The sequence below is a fragment of the Podarcis filfolensis genome (genome assembly GCF_964270895.1).
Source record: "Podarcis filfolensis genome assembly, chromosome: 1".
In the NCBI taxonomy this organism is placed as follows: Eukaryota; Metazoa; Chordata; class Lepidosauria; order Squamata; family Lacertidae; genus Podarcis; species Podarcis filfolensis.
Genome location: NC_139604.1, coordinates 127,799,479 through 127,813,093, shown reverse-complemented (window position 1 = coordinate 127,813,093; position 13,615 = coordinate 127,799,479). Strand labels below are relative to the sequence as shown.

The window sequence follows — 13,615 nt, the reverse complement described above, 5'->3', positions numbered from 1 at the left end:
AACCCACAAATTCAACATGAGTCAACAGTGTGAAGCAGCAGCAATAAAAGCTAATGCTATTCTAGGTTGCATCAACAGAAAGTATAGTGTCCAGATCAAGGGAGGTAATAGCACCACTCTATTCTGCCTTGGTCCAGTTCCAGGTGCCACAGTTTAAGAAGGATATTGACAAGCAGCCTTGAAATCTACTCACTGAAAGATAAGAGAAAATTATTTATGTAGATTTCCCAGTATTTACAGATTACTTTTCACCATAGATGGGCAATAAATGGATTTATTCATTTATTTAGGGGTCTTATAGCATGCTTTTCATTTAAAATCTCGGAACAGGGCAAAATGTAACAGTCTTGAAACCAGTAAATTGATTTTGGTCCAGTATAGTCACCATCACCACTATATATATATATATGTGTGTGTGTGTGTGTGTGTGTGTGTGTGTGTGTGTGTGTATATATATATATATATATATATATATATATATATGCGCACACACAAACACACACAAAACCACAAACACACGCTCTTTGTTTTCCAGTTGGGGATGTTCCATTCCAGGTAGCTTCCATGACAGTTACTGGCCAAGTGCATGACAAGATGGATCTAGTTAAATCTGGGTTTGGTGTGTTGGTATACAAATGGGTGACTGAAAATATTACTGTACAGTGCAACCAAGAATCCACTGAGCTTTGTTTATTTCTTAAGCGTCTGAGCTGTGGTTTGATTTATTTACACTTACTGCAGATGTTTTGATAAAAGCCACATTAATAAAGCGCAAGCCATTCTCTTGCATAGTAACAATTTAAATATTTATAATAATACACAAACTATTCCCAAGAGTGAAGTTCACAAAGCCACAAGCTGAACAGTTCAGCTCCCTGTTAATTAAACATATTCTGTCTGTTTTGTACAGTAAGCAATGCAGTTCAGGTTCGTGTTTTCTTTAAGCAACATGTTCAGCATATGATTAAACGGCTAACTGTCTTAAAAATAGCTTAACAGCAGATCTATTTGTCTCTGCAGATCTTAAAGGACAAGACATCATGGGAGCATTTTTAGATAAGCCAAAGATGGAGAAGCACAATGCCCAAGGGCAGGGCAATGGACTACGTTATGGGCTAAGTAGCATGCAAGGTTGGCGAGTTGAGATGGAGGATGCGCATACAGCTGTAATTGGCTTACCAAATGGACTTGACGGGTGGTCTTTTTTTGCTGTGTATGATGGACACGCTGGATCCCAAGTTGCCAAATACTGCTGCGAGCATTTATTAGATCACATCACAAGCAATCATGATTTTAAAGGCCGTGGAGCTTCGCCATCCGTGGAGAGTGTAAAGACAGGAATCAGAACAGGTTTTCTGCAAATTGATGAACAAATGAGGCTACTTTCTGAGAAGAAGCATGGTGCGGACAGAAGCGGGTCAACAGCTGTGGGAGTCCTCATTTCTCCTCAGCACACTTATTTTATCAACTGTGGAGATTCTAGAGGATTACTTTGTAGAAACAGAAAGGTTTATTTCTTTACGCAAGATCACAAACCAAATAATCCACTGGAGAAGGAACGTATACAGAATGCAGGTGGTTCAGTCATGATTCAGCGTGTGAATGGTTCCCTCGCTGTGTCTAGAGCACTTGGAGACTTTGATTACAAATGTGTCCATGGGAAAGGCCCTACAGAGCAGCTTGTCTCACCTGAGCCCGAAGTTTATGAAATTGAGAGATCAGAAGATGATGATCAGTTCATCATACTGGCCTGTGATGGCATCTGGGATGTTATGGGAAATGAAGAGCTGTGTGAATTTGTCAGATCAAGGCTTGAAGTCACTGATGACCTTGAAAGAGTTTGCAATGAGATAGTCGACACCTGCTTGTATAAGGTAGCCAGAAGTTTTATGTGGGATATATTGAAATGTGTATGATTAGTTGTAGTGTTGGCAAATGATGGATACAGCTGGTGTTGAAAGTGGTACCTTGTCATTCACAATTTTAGCTGGCTTTTGACTCTCTGGGACCAATATTGAACATACATGCTTTGCTACTAGGTTGCTGAATTTTGTATGTAGGGAAGAGACTGTAGCTCATTGGCAGTTAACATTTTGCCGTCCAAAGGTCCAAGGTTCAATCCTCAGCATCTCCAGGTTGGGCTGGAAAAGACTCCTGTCTGAAAACCTGGAAAGCTGCTACCAGTCAGTGTGAACAATACTAGGCGAGATGGACCAATCATCTGATTATATAAGGCAGCTTTCTACATTCTTTGGAGAAAAACATGTGCATTGGTAAATTATTTTAAGCTAATGATCTCGCATAGCCAAATTCGACATCAGCTCTAACTTTACTTACTAATATTTCTCCTCCACCACCCTTTTCTTAAAATTAGTATCATGGAGGTTTGGTGGGAGCAGGTCAAAAGATACATGCAACTGCTGTTGTATCTAGTTTAGGCCAAATAGGCCTTTTATTGAAAAACTGTTTCCTCTTCTATTTTGTAGCCTAGCTAAACTACCCATTCCTCTTTTGTTTCCTTAACCTTCACTTTCATAAAAAGTATGCAAGAAGCTGAAGACTATGCCTTTAATATTATCTCTCAAGACAGGGTGCTTTTTTGTTTTACTAGTATTGCAGTTGCAATCTGTATTTTGCCAAAAGGGGAGCCAGCATAACTCATGTAAGCTTTGAACAAAGTGACTCTGTTGAACAAGAGTTATAGAAGCAAATGGATACTTGCTTACATTCAGTTATGATCATTAGCATTTTCTTGTATTAATGTAAAGAAAGTTGTCAGGCTTGTGTGAATATTATGCTGGAAAATAGAACTTCATCAAACTCTTTTCTTTTTCTCTACCCCTCCCACTCCAGGGAAGCCGAGACAACATGAGTGTGATATTGATCTGTTTCCCAAATGCACCAAAGGTATTACCAGAGGCAGTGAAGAGAGAAGCAGAGCTGGACAAGTTCCTGGAAAGCAGAGTAGAAGGTGGCTCTTTTAAAAAAAAATAAGTAATTTTATTTCTAAACAAATGCCCAACAGCTAAGTCCTAAGCATCTATAAGCGTTTTCTTAAATTCTTAAGTGCCATTCAGCATTACACCTCACAAAAAGGTACTTTTCTTGCCTTTTTGGATATGTGTAGTACGTCCTGTCAAAATAGGTGTCCTTGACCATTCTTCTTACACTGCAGAAAGATTTGAGTATAACATTTATTTTGCCAGCAATAATTCTAGACTGTAAGCAATTTTTGATCCTGGTTGCTGAGAAGACAGCCATCATAATATGATCAAATTTAAATTAATAGTTTATTAATATCTGTTATGGTTGTGTAATAGTAAATTTGAAATCAGTACTGTCATAGATAATTTAATCTGGTATTTTGCATTTCATATAATTTTGTGCCAAATGGTTCAAAACTGGTTCTGGTTTAAAGCATGAGTTTGAAAGGTGTTTCACACTGTATTATAGTGCCTTTGAACATGTGCAGTGCAATCCTGTGCATGTTTCCTTAGATGTTCCAGTATGTTCAACAGGACTTAGTAAGTATGTATTGAAACTATAAGTTGTAATATATGTTTATTTCCAAAATAAAGAAACCATTTTATTGTGAATGTTGAGTTAAGTAAAAATTAGATTTTAAAAAACTGAATTTGCTGAGTGCCTGTGGCAAAAAGTGACCAATAAATTTGATTATGGTGGTAATAATAATAATAATAATAATAATAATAATAATAATAATATAGTGTAATGGACCTAAACATAAGGTGATTACACCTTAAAGGCTCTGAAGTCATAAGTCCCATGCACTAACATGAAATATTTTTACGCCTGCCATATTAATGAATGAGTTTTAAAAAATCTCTTGCACTTTATTTTTTTATTCTGTAGACGCTTAACTGTCCTGAACATAAATGTTGTTTATTTAATATTTTGTCATCTTGAATTGATTCAATGGCTTGTTTACTGAGAGTTGGTGTCATGTAGTACCTAAGAGACTGAGCTACATATTAGGAAGTCTCTGATTCAATCTCATTTTGGCCATGAACTTACTACTCTTGACCCCCTTTCCCTTCCATTTTAACTAGAGGGATCATAATATTGAACGATATTATGGGGTGGTTGTAAGAAATACAGCAAGATTATGAATGTGAAGCACTTTGAACTCTTGAAAGTTTTATTCAAATGCTCAGTAGTGGTAGTGATGTAATTCTTATTTTGCTCCTATTATAGCACATTCTCTTTACACTGGGAGAATTGCAGTTAGTGGCCGCTGATATTCATGCTTTGGAGTCACTTTCCATAAATGTTACAAATTGTGGCATATGTAGTATTCAGAAGGTAACTTGGGGCAAGGAATGTTAGGTTTGTAATGACCTAGTAAGATGTCCATCAATATTTAATAGATTAAATGAGAAGAGGCATCAGAAAATAATAGTTGTGTTTTCTTGTTTGTCCACACTTTTTCATCCTTGGGAACCAAAGCAAAGTGTGGCAAAACTGCACCAGAATTTTGCAAAAAAAAAGCTTGTTCTACTGCAGCTCTTTGCCCCTCCTGAAAAGTTGCTTAGGAAGGTTTGGGCATCCAAGCAGTATTTGATAGATAGGAGGAGCTACAGCAAGAAAGGAAAATCATCTGTCCTCATCTATAAGTGTGGAAGCACTTTGTATGCATAAGCTTATTTTGATATCATCCCATATGACTGAAACCATTTCACTGATGAGTATGTGTGTGTAACAAAATCCATGTTCATAAATGAAACCTGACCTTACAGTTCTTTCTTTGTGTAAGTGGAATTAGCTAGACTTTAATTTGTGAATAGATGCCATAGCTGTGATCCAAAGGGCAGTGTGAATATACCTCAGCATTTTGAAGATTTTCTGTTTAGTCCCCTTCGGAACTCTTGAATTGCTCTTTGAATTTTCCTGAGTTCAAAAAGCAGTTTGGGGATTTGCCACAAGATCAGTCTTAAAGGGAGCTGCCAGTTAATACAGTGTTGTCATTTACATTTTCTTGCATTATTTCCCTGTCCTACTTTTAAAAACTGAGGTGTGTTAAAGATCAGTTTAGGCATTCTTGGGACCGGTTCTGAACTGGAAGCTGTCGAAGTTTCAGGCATGCCTGTTTCTATTCAGTGTGCTGGGAGTGGAAGGCAACATGTCCCATTGTTCTCTGGTAATGGGTTTCCGGTATCAGTGTTGAATAAACTAACTTTGAGTCTCCTGCCAGCTCTATTGTTGTATCTTTCTCTTTACCTCTTCCCCCCCTGCAGCCCCTTGTACCCTCTTTCCCCAGAAAGCCTCTTTGGTAGACTGTATCTGGAGCTGCAGTGAAAGGAATCAGCTTTCAGGCAATTCCCCCCTTCCTCAAATACTGCTGCCCTGGACACGACAAAGCCTGCAAAATTTGACAGGTCCTCCAGCCCTCAAGTGAGGCTCTTGGGCGGGAGGGAATGATCCGTGGCACAAGTTTCCTTCCTCTCATACAGTTTTGGATTACAACCCAGTATCTTCTGGTTATGTGCAACATCCAACAAAGTAGTTCCGTGTATGTAAGATTTTCCGATTGCACAAAAGAACTTCCCCCTACTCCTCCCTCTGTACTGACTCCCAAACTGTTTTGGAGGGTTGAGGTGAACATGCTGTGAAGGGGACGCGGGGGCTAGTTCTATTGCACAGTTCTTGCGCTAACGGAACTACTTGGTTGAATAAATTCACAGGAAAATAGAACTGACTATGTAACTGTTGAATAATTCAAAATGTGCTTAATAATCTGTTACTGCAATCTCCCTAAAAATGCCCTAAGTTAGTGTTTTTGAAATTTGAATTATAATTTTAAAATGGACCTGTATAATGAAGATCTGTAAGCAGGCCCGTGCAAAGGCGGCGGGGGGGTGGGGTGGAGAGACCCTGGGTAAGAGCTAAGCTGGCCAGGGCCCCCCACCAGGGACTGACTGCTTTTTTGTTTGAGTTTATAACTTTATTCTAACAAGACTTCAGCCCCAGGCCTCAGAAAAGCTGTGCACAGGCCTATCTGTAAGCAATTTTGCACTGTACAGATCAAATTGAAATTTAAAAAATGGTAGCTGAAAACAGTATTACCATTATATGGCTACTGAAATGGTGTAAATCAAGTGAGAAGATTGGACACATTTTAATTTACAGCCCGACCAGGCTTAAGAGCTTGTACTTTTGACCCAACGTACTAGGAAAAATACTTAATTTCACCATTCAATTTTGTTTCTTTTTGCGAAGGAGCTATGTTGGTGACTAGTTTAGGAAAAAAACTATGGCAGTTATGAATTCTGCTGTCTGTTCTAATTTATTTTATATCAATGTCAAACAATTTCAGCTGTAATTGTGTAGTAAATAATACTAATCCCACCTGCAACTTGCAATATAAACTACGTATTTGAAAATTTTATTCCAAAAAATACTTAAAGGATTACAGACAATGAGTTGGATCTGGAGTTGCACAGAGTTCAGTTCCACACACTGTATGCTCCTGCAGGCAGAAAAAGATAGAGGTGATCTCCACCCCCACCCCTGATTGGATTTCTGGTATGCCACAAAAAAAACTACAGTAGTGTGTGTGGGGCCGCATGGTGGGGAGGGGTAATTGATGGAAATTTCTGCCCATTGGAGTGTCCAGTTTGTTGAGTAGGAACCTCCATTGGACCCAACTCACTTCTCCAAATGAAAGGGAGCTCTTCATTTCATGGAACAGCAGGTCTGGATCCAACCCTGTGGGACTAGCCCAACTCTTCAAAACAAAAACCCTCAACTTTCCATTACTAAGATCCTTAAGCTGCTCCATCGGTGCAAGCTATTGTTAATTTTTGTGGAGCTTGCACAGTTGCAGCACTTTAAGGACTGGGCGGGGAAACTGTTTTGAAATACGTTTTGTAATAGGTGTATGTCGACTATTATAACTGTTTAAATGTCTGTGTTTCAATGAATTAATTGAGTGTGATCACCTCGGTGTAGACTATATATCTTCAGTAAAACACATGTTTCAGTATAGATATTTTCTCTCATTTAGAAGACGGAAGTAAGTACATCTTTGTTCCCACAAGTATAGAAATACAGTGTTTCTCAGACTTTTAAAACCACAGCCTCCTTTTAGATAAGAGCAGTTGAAGTCAACACTATTCATCTGTCTTTCATTAATCTTCTTGTGCTGCAGTTTGAGAAAGTGTTTTAAGTTAATGAGAAGCTACAATATGCATGGACACAAAAAAGATACTGCAAGATGAAGGCCAACAGATTGGTCCCATTTGTGCCATAAATAATTTGTGGATTGTACATATATTTCTATTGAGTATAAATGTATTTTAGTGGAGAATGTATTTTAAATGTACTGTAGCTTTAGGTTATTGAACTGTGTAGTTCAGATAAATTTTAATCCCTTTATTTTTGTACAAAACATAACATAGCATTAGAATGATGTAGACTATACTAGATGTTCACAATTCACAATAAAAGAACTTGGCAAAATAAATCTGATATCTTTGCTCTTTATTCAGTTTCAGTATTAGAAGCCTTTGTCATAAATAGTTGATGGTAAAATACAGATTCTGGCCTTAGTACTTCACCTTCAAAATGTTTAGCCAAAACATAAAGTATTTGCTTTGAAATACTGTCCAGGATCCATAGAACTGTGCAGCTATCAATGTGATATCAAGGGAACTTGTCCCCCTCCCCAAGCAGTCTGCTTTTGTGATGGACGTGTGGGCCTTGGAGAAGAGAATAGATGGTTTCAGTGGGTTAGTGCCCAAGCCCCTTGCTTTTGCCTAAGCAGCTCTTCAGATCCTGGCCACTATTCACTAATCTTTCTTTAAAAGGGAAAAAAGAGAGAAGCATTTATAGGGAATTAAATTTGATATCTATGTACTTTGACAGCTGTCAAGACTTTCCCCCGACTGTTTGCTATCGGCTACTATATATTAAGCCTACAAATTGAGCTAAAACTTGCAGGGACTGAAAGGTGACTGAAAATCTGTTTTTGTGCTCCTATTCCACTAGCTGTGTTCTTGTGTCATATTGTCTGCATGTGGCCTGCTGTTATAGACTGAAAAAGTTAAATTTGGTAGCACAGCATTCCTTATTTTATTTTGGGTGCTACGTTGATATTACATGCAGTTTTGAGAAAACTGCACTTCTCATCAAGCTCATTTTACAGGTGTTCTCATGAAATCTCAAGTGTGCTGGCCAATATACCAAACTGCTACTTAAAGCTATTGTATGCCTAATAAAGCATCCATTATAATCATAGATGTTTATTGGATTGCAAAATGAAATCTTTGCAAGTGAAAGTTTCCAAGCTTGATCCCTCTAATGTCATCAGTTAAATGCTATCGGGAAGCAAAGTAGAAAAAACCTGAGCTTGAGACCTTGAAGAGCTACTTTCAGTGAAGAATGCTGCTGGGTTAGATGGACCAGTGGTGTGACATGTTCAAAGGCAAATATTCATATCCTAATATTGTCAGTTTTAATAGTTCTATTTTATAAATCAACAAACAACCTAAGTTGGTGGTCTAAAACACGTTGGAAAATCTGACCTATGATTTGTTACATTAGTGAGATTTTAAAATCTTGGCACCTGATGTTCTCTGAATAATGCAGATTATCTGTTAATTGATTTGAAGATGGATTGAGAAGTTTGAAGTGTTCAAATATTCGGTGTTCAAATACTTCTTGAAAGTAAATGATGCTGCAGCTGAAATCAGATTCTTGATTATTTCAACAATTCATACAATGGGGTTTAAGTATTGTACAAATTAGTTTGAGCATTGTTTCCCTACAGAGACTATGCAGTTCATCTTTTCTTGTTTCACAACTCTATTTTTATTCAAGATAGTATGTTTCCTATCATGTCACTCATGTTTTCATATTTCAGTTTATAAAACTCTTAAATTGGTCTGTTGGAGTGTATCATTTTCATTTACTAAAAATGGTGGTTACATTTTTCTGTGAAATCAATTTATAACTAATTTGTTTTCTTCTTAGGCAGTATAAGCACTTAAGATCTCAGTGCTCTTTGAGAGCAAGCTCCCTTACAATGTACTACAAGAGTATCATTGATATTTTTAGATAATGATCTAATGAGATTAATACGTTGTATGCTTCCAAAAGTTTTATTGTAGGAAATACACGGCAAAGATGCCAATGTAGAACTGTTTTCTCCAGCCTGCTTATTTTGTTATGGTACCAGAGACACTGTAAATACAATACTCAATATGACAAAGGTTTTGAAATCTTAGTCTGTCTTAGATAAAGTAAAATGTTGAAATCTTTTCAATTGCATTTGGACTGAATTTACAAAGAAAGTACTTCTGATTCCCAGAGATCATAAAGAAGCAGGGCGAAGGAGTGCCAGACTTAGTCCACGTCATGCGTACCTTACAAACAGAGAGCATCCCAAACCTTCCACCAGGGGGTGAATTGGCAAGCAAGTGAGTTTACACCTGCGTAAATCTGCTGTTGATTTAAAATTCTTTAAATAAGGCCACTCTTAAAAAGGGAGGGGCACCAAAATATTTTTAAAGGGCATTACGACTATTAGCCCTAACCTTTTCTTTCAAATTTGGAATTACATTAAATATGGAAATGAAGGCGTGCGTGATACCCTGTGGCAGACTGGGAGGTGGATTCTAAAATTAAAAGTAAACCTGTGTCATACCACAGCTGAAGAAAGGTCAGGCTATTTTTAAGAGTGGCCTCATCTTTTGACTGAAGTTCTTGAATATTTACCGCTTTTAAATCTTTCTAAGTGTATGATTCTAATGGTTTAGGTATTTATATTTATATGTTTTGACTGGCTTAAGCAAATTAGTTTTTATTTGATGTGTATAATGCTGGTTTCTATGCTATTGCATTTTCACCAAGGTCATAGTTGCCTTTCTCGGATGGTAACGCATCAAAACTTCTGATACCATGCAGGCTGCACCAGTTGCCAGTCTGCTTCCCGGGTAAATTCAAACACTGCTTTACGACTAAATGGTTTGGGACCAGAGTATCTTTAAGAATTGCTTCTTCTCACATGAAGCCATCGCATCCATAAGATCATTTGATGAGACTGTGCCCTTTGTCCATCCAGTGTCAGATGTGTGTGTGGACACAAATGGTGGGGGTCTTTTTTGTACTGGTACTGAGGCCATGGAAGGCCTGCCTAAGGAAGTTTGCCTTTCAATAAGCAGCTATCTCTCCCAGTGGTTCTCAACCTGTGGGTCCCCAGATGTTGTTGGACTACAACTCCCATCATCCCTGAGCTCTGGCCTTGTTAGCTAAGGGGTGATGGGAGTTGTAGTTCAACAATGTCTGGGGACCCACAGGTTGAGAAAGGCTGCGGCTTAGACACTGCTTCTCAAAAGTTTAAATGCTATTGTCTGTTCCATTTTGAACTGTTACAATTTTAGGTTTTTTTGTAGTTTGGTAGCTTTGAACCTAACCTGTTAAGATTTTGAAGAAAATCAAGGAGTCTTTAATTCTTAGTTTTCTTGAATTTATCTTTAGGTAGAGAAGTGGATTAAAATGTAATTAAATAAAAAGGTCTAGTATTACAACATAATCAAGGCTATAATGTCAAATCTTGCTTCATTCTGACAATTTTAGATGTTAGGCTTCTGGGCACTGAGATACAGGACATTTTGACTACCATTGAACCAGAGATGAATTGAGAGTGTTAAATCTTGCATCTCTGTTAGGGGTTCTTACTGTTCATCTTAGTTTGGCAGTAAAGTTCCAAACCATCTGTGGGAATTTTCTGTCTGGATGAGCCTTTACTGAAGCCCCCGTTTTTCCTATACTGAAGGGTATTACTGGGAATTTCATCCACATCTTTACTGGGATTCAAACTCTGGTTCAAGACATGCCCAGTTGCTTGAGCATGGGATTTTCAAGTGGTATAATTGTATTGGGACTGCTGGGAATTCAAACCCTACTGGGTGCAGATAACTAGTTGTGCTATGCTTTGGTCCTTGGCCCTCTCATTCTGCTGACATTCTCTGGTACTTGATTAATTCTTTTAAAATAAATGTTGCTTTCCTTATTTGGGATTTTGGTAAGTAGTTCCAGTAGTTTGGTTCAATTTGCTGTAGTGTTTGTTTTGTTTCGCTGTGCTTGTCCTACCTAGTTTGGTCTGCTGATAGTCAACTGGCTACTACTGAAATGGTTGAGCTGCTGCTTTTATCTATTTCTGTATAATGATGTGTTTTCTGTTATGAGTGTTGACGGTCTTATGGAATTCTGGTAAACTACCTTGAATGCCAGTTGGCAGAAAGATGGCACACATTTTTTATATATAAATAAGTAAGGGTTTCCTTTCCTTTTTTAAAGGTATTTATATTTTGAGAATCTGTTTTCAGATGACAATTGTCCTTTGGAAAATGCTGATCTTTAAAACCTTTTTTTTTCTTTCCTTGCTTGCTTTAGACGGAGTGTGATTGAAGCAGTTTATAACAGACTGAATCCTTATAGAAATGATGATGCTGTGAGTATTAGTGCTGTCCAGCCTGTCATCCCGTCAGCCTGTCCTTACTGACCAATTTCACAAGTTTAGTTGAAAGATTGCTTTTTCAGTGCTTAAAATGTATTATGTTCATTAAAGCAAAAACAAAGAAATCCAGATTTGTGAGATCTGTTTATCACTGACATTGGGAGTCCCAGTGCACAGCTGCCTTCCATTTGAATTGTAGCTGTAAAAATGCTTGCAGAAAGAAACATTTTGTTGCATGTGAATGGCAATGTATTTTGGCTGTCAGAAGTGGAATTGGTGCCTGTTGTGTCAAGTTGGGCTACCCAGTTTGTTCTTGCTGTGGCTTCAGCATTGGTGGACAAGCCATTAGCTTACCCCCATCTCATCACTGAATTATTCCGTGTGCAGTGCTATCTGACTAATACACTGAAAATCTTGGCATTTTTGTTTCACCACTTAATTTTCACAACTCTTCCACTTCATTTTCACATGTACCCCATCTTCTGTCTCAAACATGTGCTTGCACTTTTTTGTGATTTCCTTGGCACATAACACACCTCACATGCACACTACCCTTCCCACTTATTGGGGAGTTGAAAGGAAAACATTTTTAGCTCTGCGTTCATGCATATGGGTGGCATCTACACAATCGTTAACCTTTCACTGTTGACTTTTTGTGCCTGTTCTGCGTGGTAGTGGGGACAGGTTGAGAAGTCTCTAATACTCAGAACTACTTTTATTTTTGGCTCATTTTTGTGGCCACGCATGGTCTCATAAAAGTCCTCATTGATTTTACATCAAAGTAGCACATTTCTAATGCAGTGCATAACTTTTGTACATAATTCTACAGAAGGGTTTTCTTTGTATCATGGCAGTGGTGATGCTCAACTAAGCTGTACAAGGAATTGAACCCCTGAAATGAATGGGTTCAGTTACTTAAATCCACTGATTTCAGTGAGACTGAGTATGACTAAGATAGCTTATCACCCTGTATCTGGTGCACTTTGCAGAGGCTAGAAAAAGCAGAAAAGGGAGAATGAAGGGCGGAGCAATAGAAACAAGCTCATGGTGTGAGGCTGGCAGCCAGGAGAGAAACCAAATCCAAGATGATGATGATGATGATGATAATGATAATAAATTTTATTTATACCCCACCCTCCCCGGCCAAGACCGGGCTCAGGGCGGCTAGCATCAGGTATAAAAACAATTGATTAAGATACAACTTAAAAACAGAATTAAAACACAACTTAAAATGCAGCCTCATTTCAGTGGAAGCCCTGATCAAAAACTGGGGGGAGAAAACGTCAAATCTTCACCAAGGCCAACTATCCAGACTGGTCCTACGTAGGCCAGAAAAAAGCCAGGGAAGTCCCCAAATAGGGGTTCCATCACAGAAGGAAAAGGAAAGAGGGGGAGGGGATCAGGCTGATTCCAAGCCAAAGGCCAGGTGCAATAACTCTGTCTTACAGGCCCTGTGGAAAGAAATCAGATCCGCAGGGCCCTGGTCTCATGAGACAGAGCGTTCCACCAGTCCGGGTCCAGTGTTGAAAAGGCCCTGGCCCTGGTTGAGGCTAATCTGACTTCCTTAGGGCCCGGGCCCTCTAGAGTGTTGCTATTTATGGACCTTAAGGTCCCCCACGGGGCATACCAGGAGAGGCGGTCCCGTAGGTACGAGGGTCCTAGATTAAATACTTGAATTCAGACTGCACGGGTGAGCGCAATCTCACTGCATTTTGCACCAGGCTAAATGTAACTAGGTAGACAAAATGGAGTCAGTGGAGGAAATTAGGTTGCTTGCGCTGGTCATGCGTTGTGCTTTTGAGTGACTTGCCTCTTTGGAGAACTCGTCTTAAAAGCACTGGAAGATGCTTGGTGGATGGTCTGTTACTGGAGGGCTTTTTATGCATAGTATAAGCCTTTCTAATTTTCCACCTTGCAGCACAAGGCTTTTAAATATCTTAAAAGGTGAAATAGATATATTCATGTCATTTCTGTTGTGGAGGATGCCAACCAAACTGAAATGACTTGACTGCTATGCAAGATAATCTCCAGTTTCCCAGTTGGCTTCTTTTGAACATCAGTATACTGTATACAGAAGCATCAAAAGTGAGCAACCTCAAGATTCAGAAGCGTAAAGAAAATCCTGTTCATAATTGG

At 38.7% G+C, this 13,615-nt stretch overlaps 1 protein-coding gene and 1 long non-coding RNA gene across 3 annotated transcripts in view; one reads left to right on the top strand and one right to left on the bottom strand.

The window, feature by feature from the left end:
• LOC310766830 overlaps window positions 1-13,615 on the bottom strand; it is a 102,070-nt gene that overhangs the window by 80,428 nt on the left and 8,027 nt on the right. The window lies entirely within an intron of this gene.
• The window catches only part of PPM1A (protein phosphatase, Mg2+/Mn2+ dependent 1A), a 36,843-nt gene that overhangs the window by 18,286 nt on the left and 4,942 nt on the right, over window positions 1-13,615 (top strand). For both annotated transcript variants that reach the window (XM_083618520.1, XM_083618519.1), the window contains exons 2-5: window positions 1,021-1,874; window positions 2,854-2,971; window positions 9,329-9,437; window positions 11,416-11,473. In XM_083618520.1, the coding sequence (XP_083474646.1) occupies window positions 1,041-1,874; window positions 2,854-2,971; window positions 9,329-9,437; window positions 11,416-11,473 (1,119 nt within the window). In that variant the 5' untranslated portion in view covers window positions 1,021-1,040. The remainder of the gene's footprint in view (window positions 1-1,020; window positions 1,875-2,853; window positions 2,972-9,328; window positions 9,438-11,415; window positions 11,474-13,615) is intronic.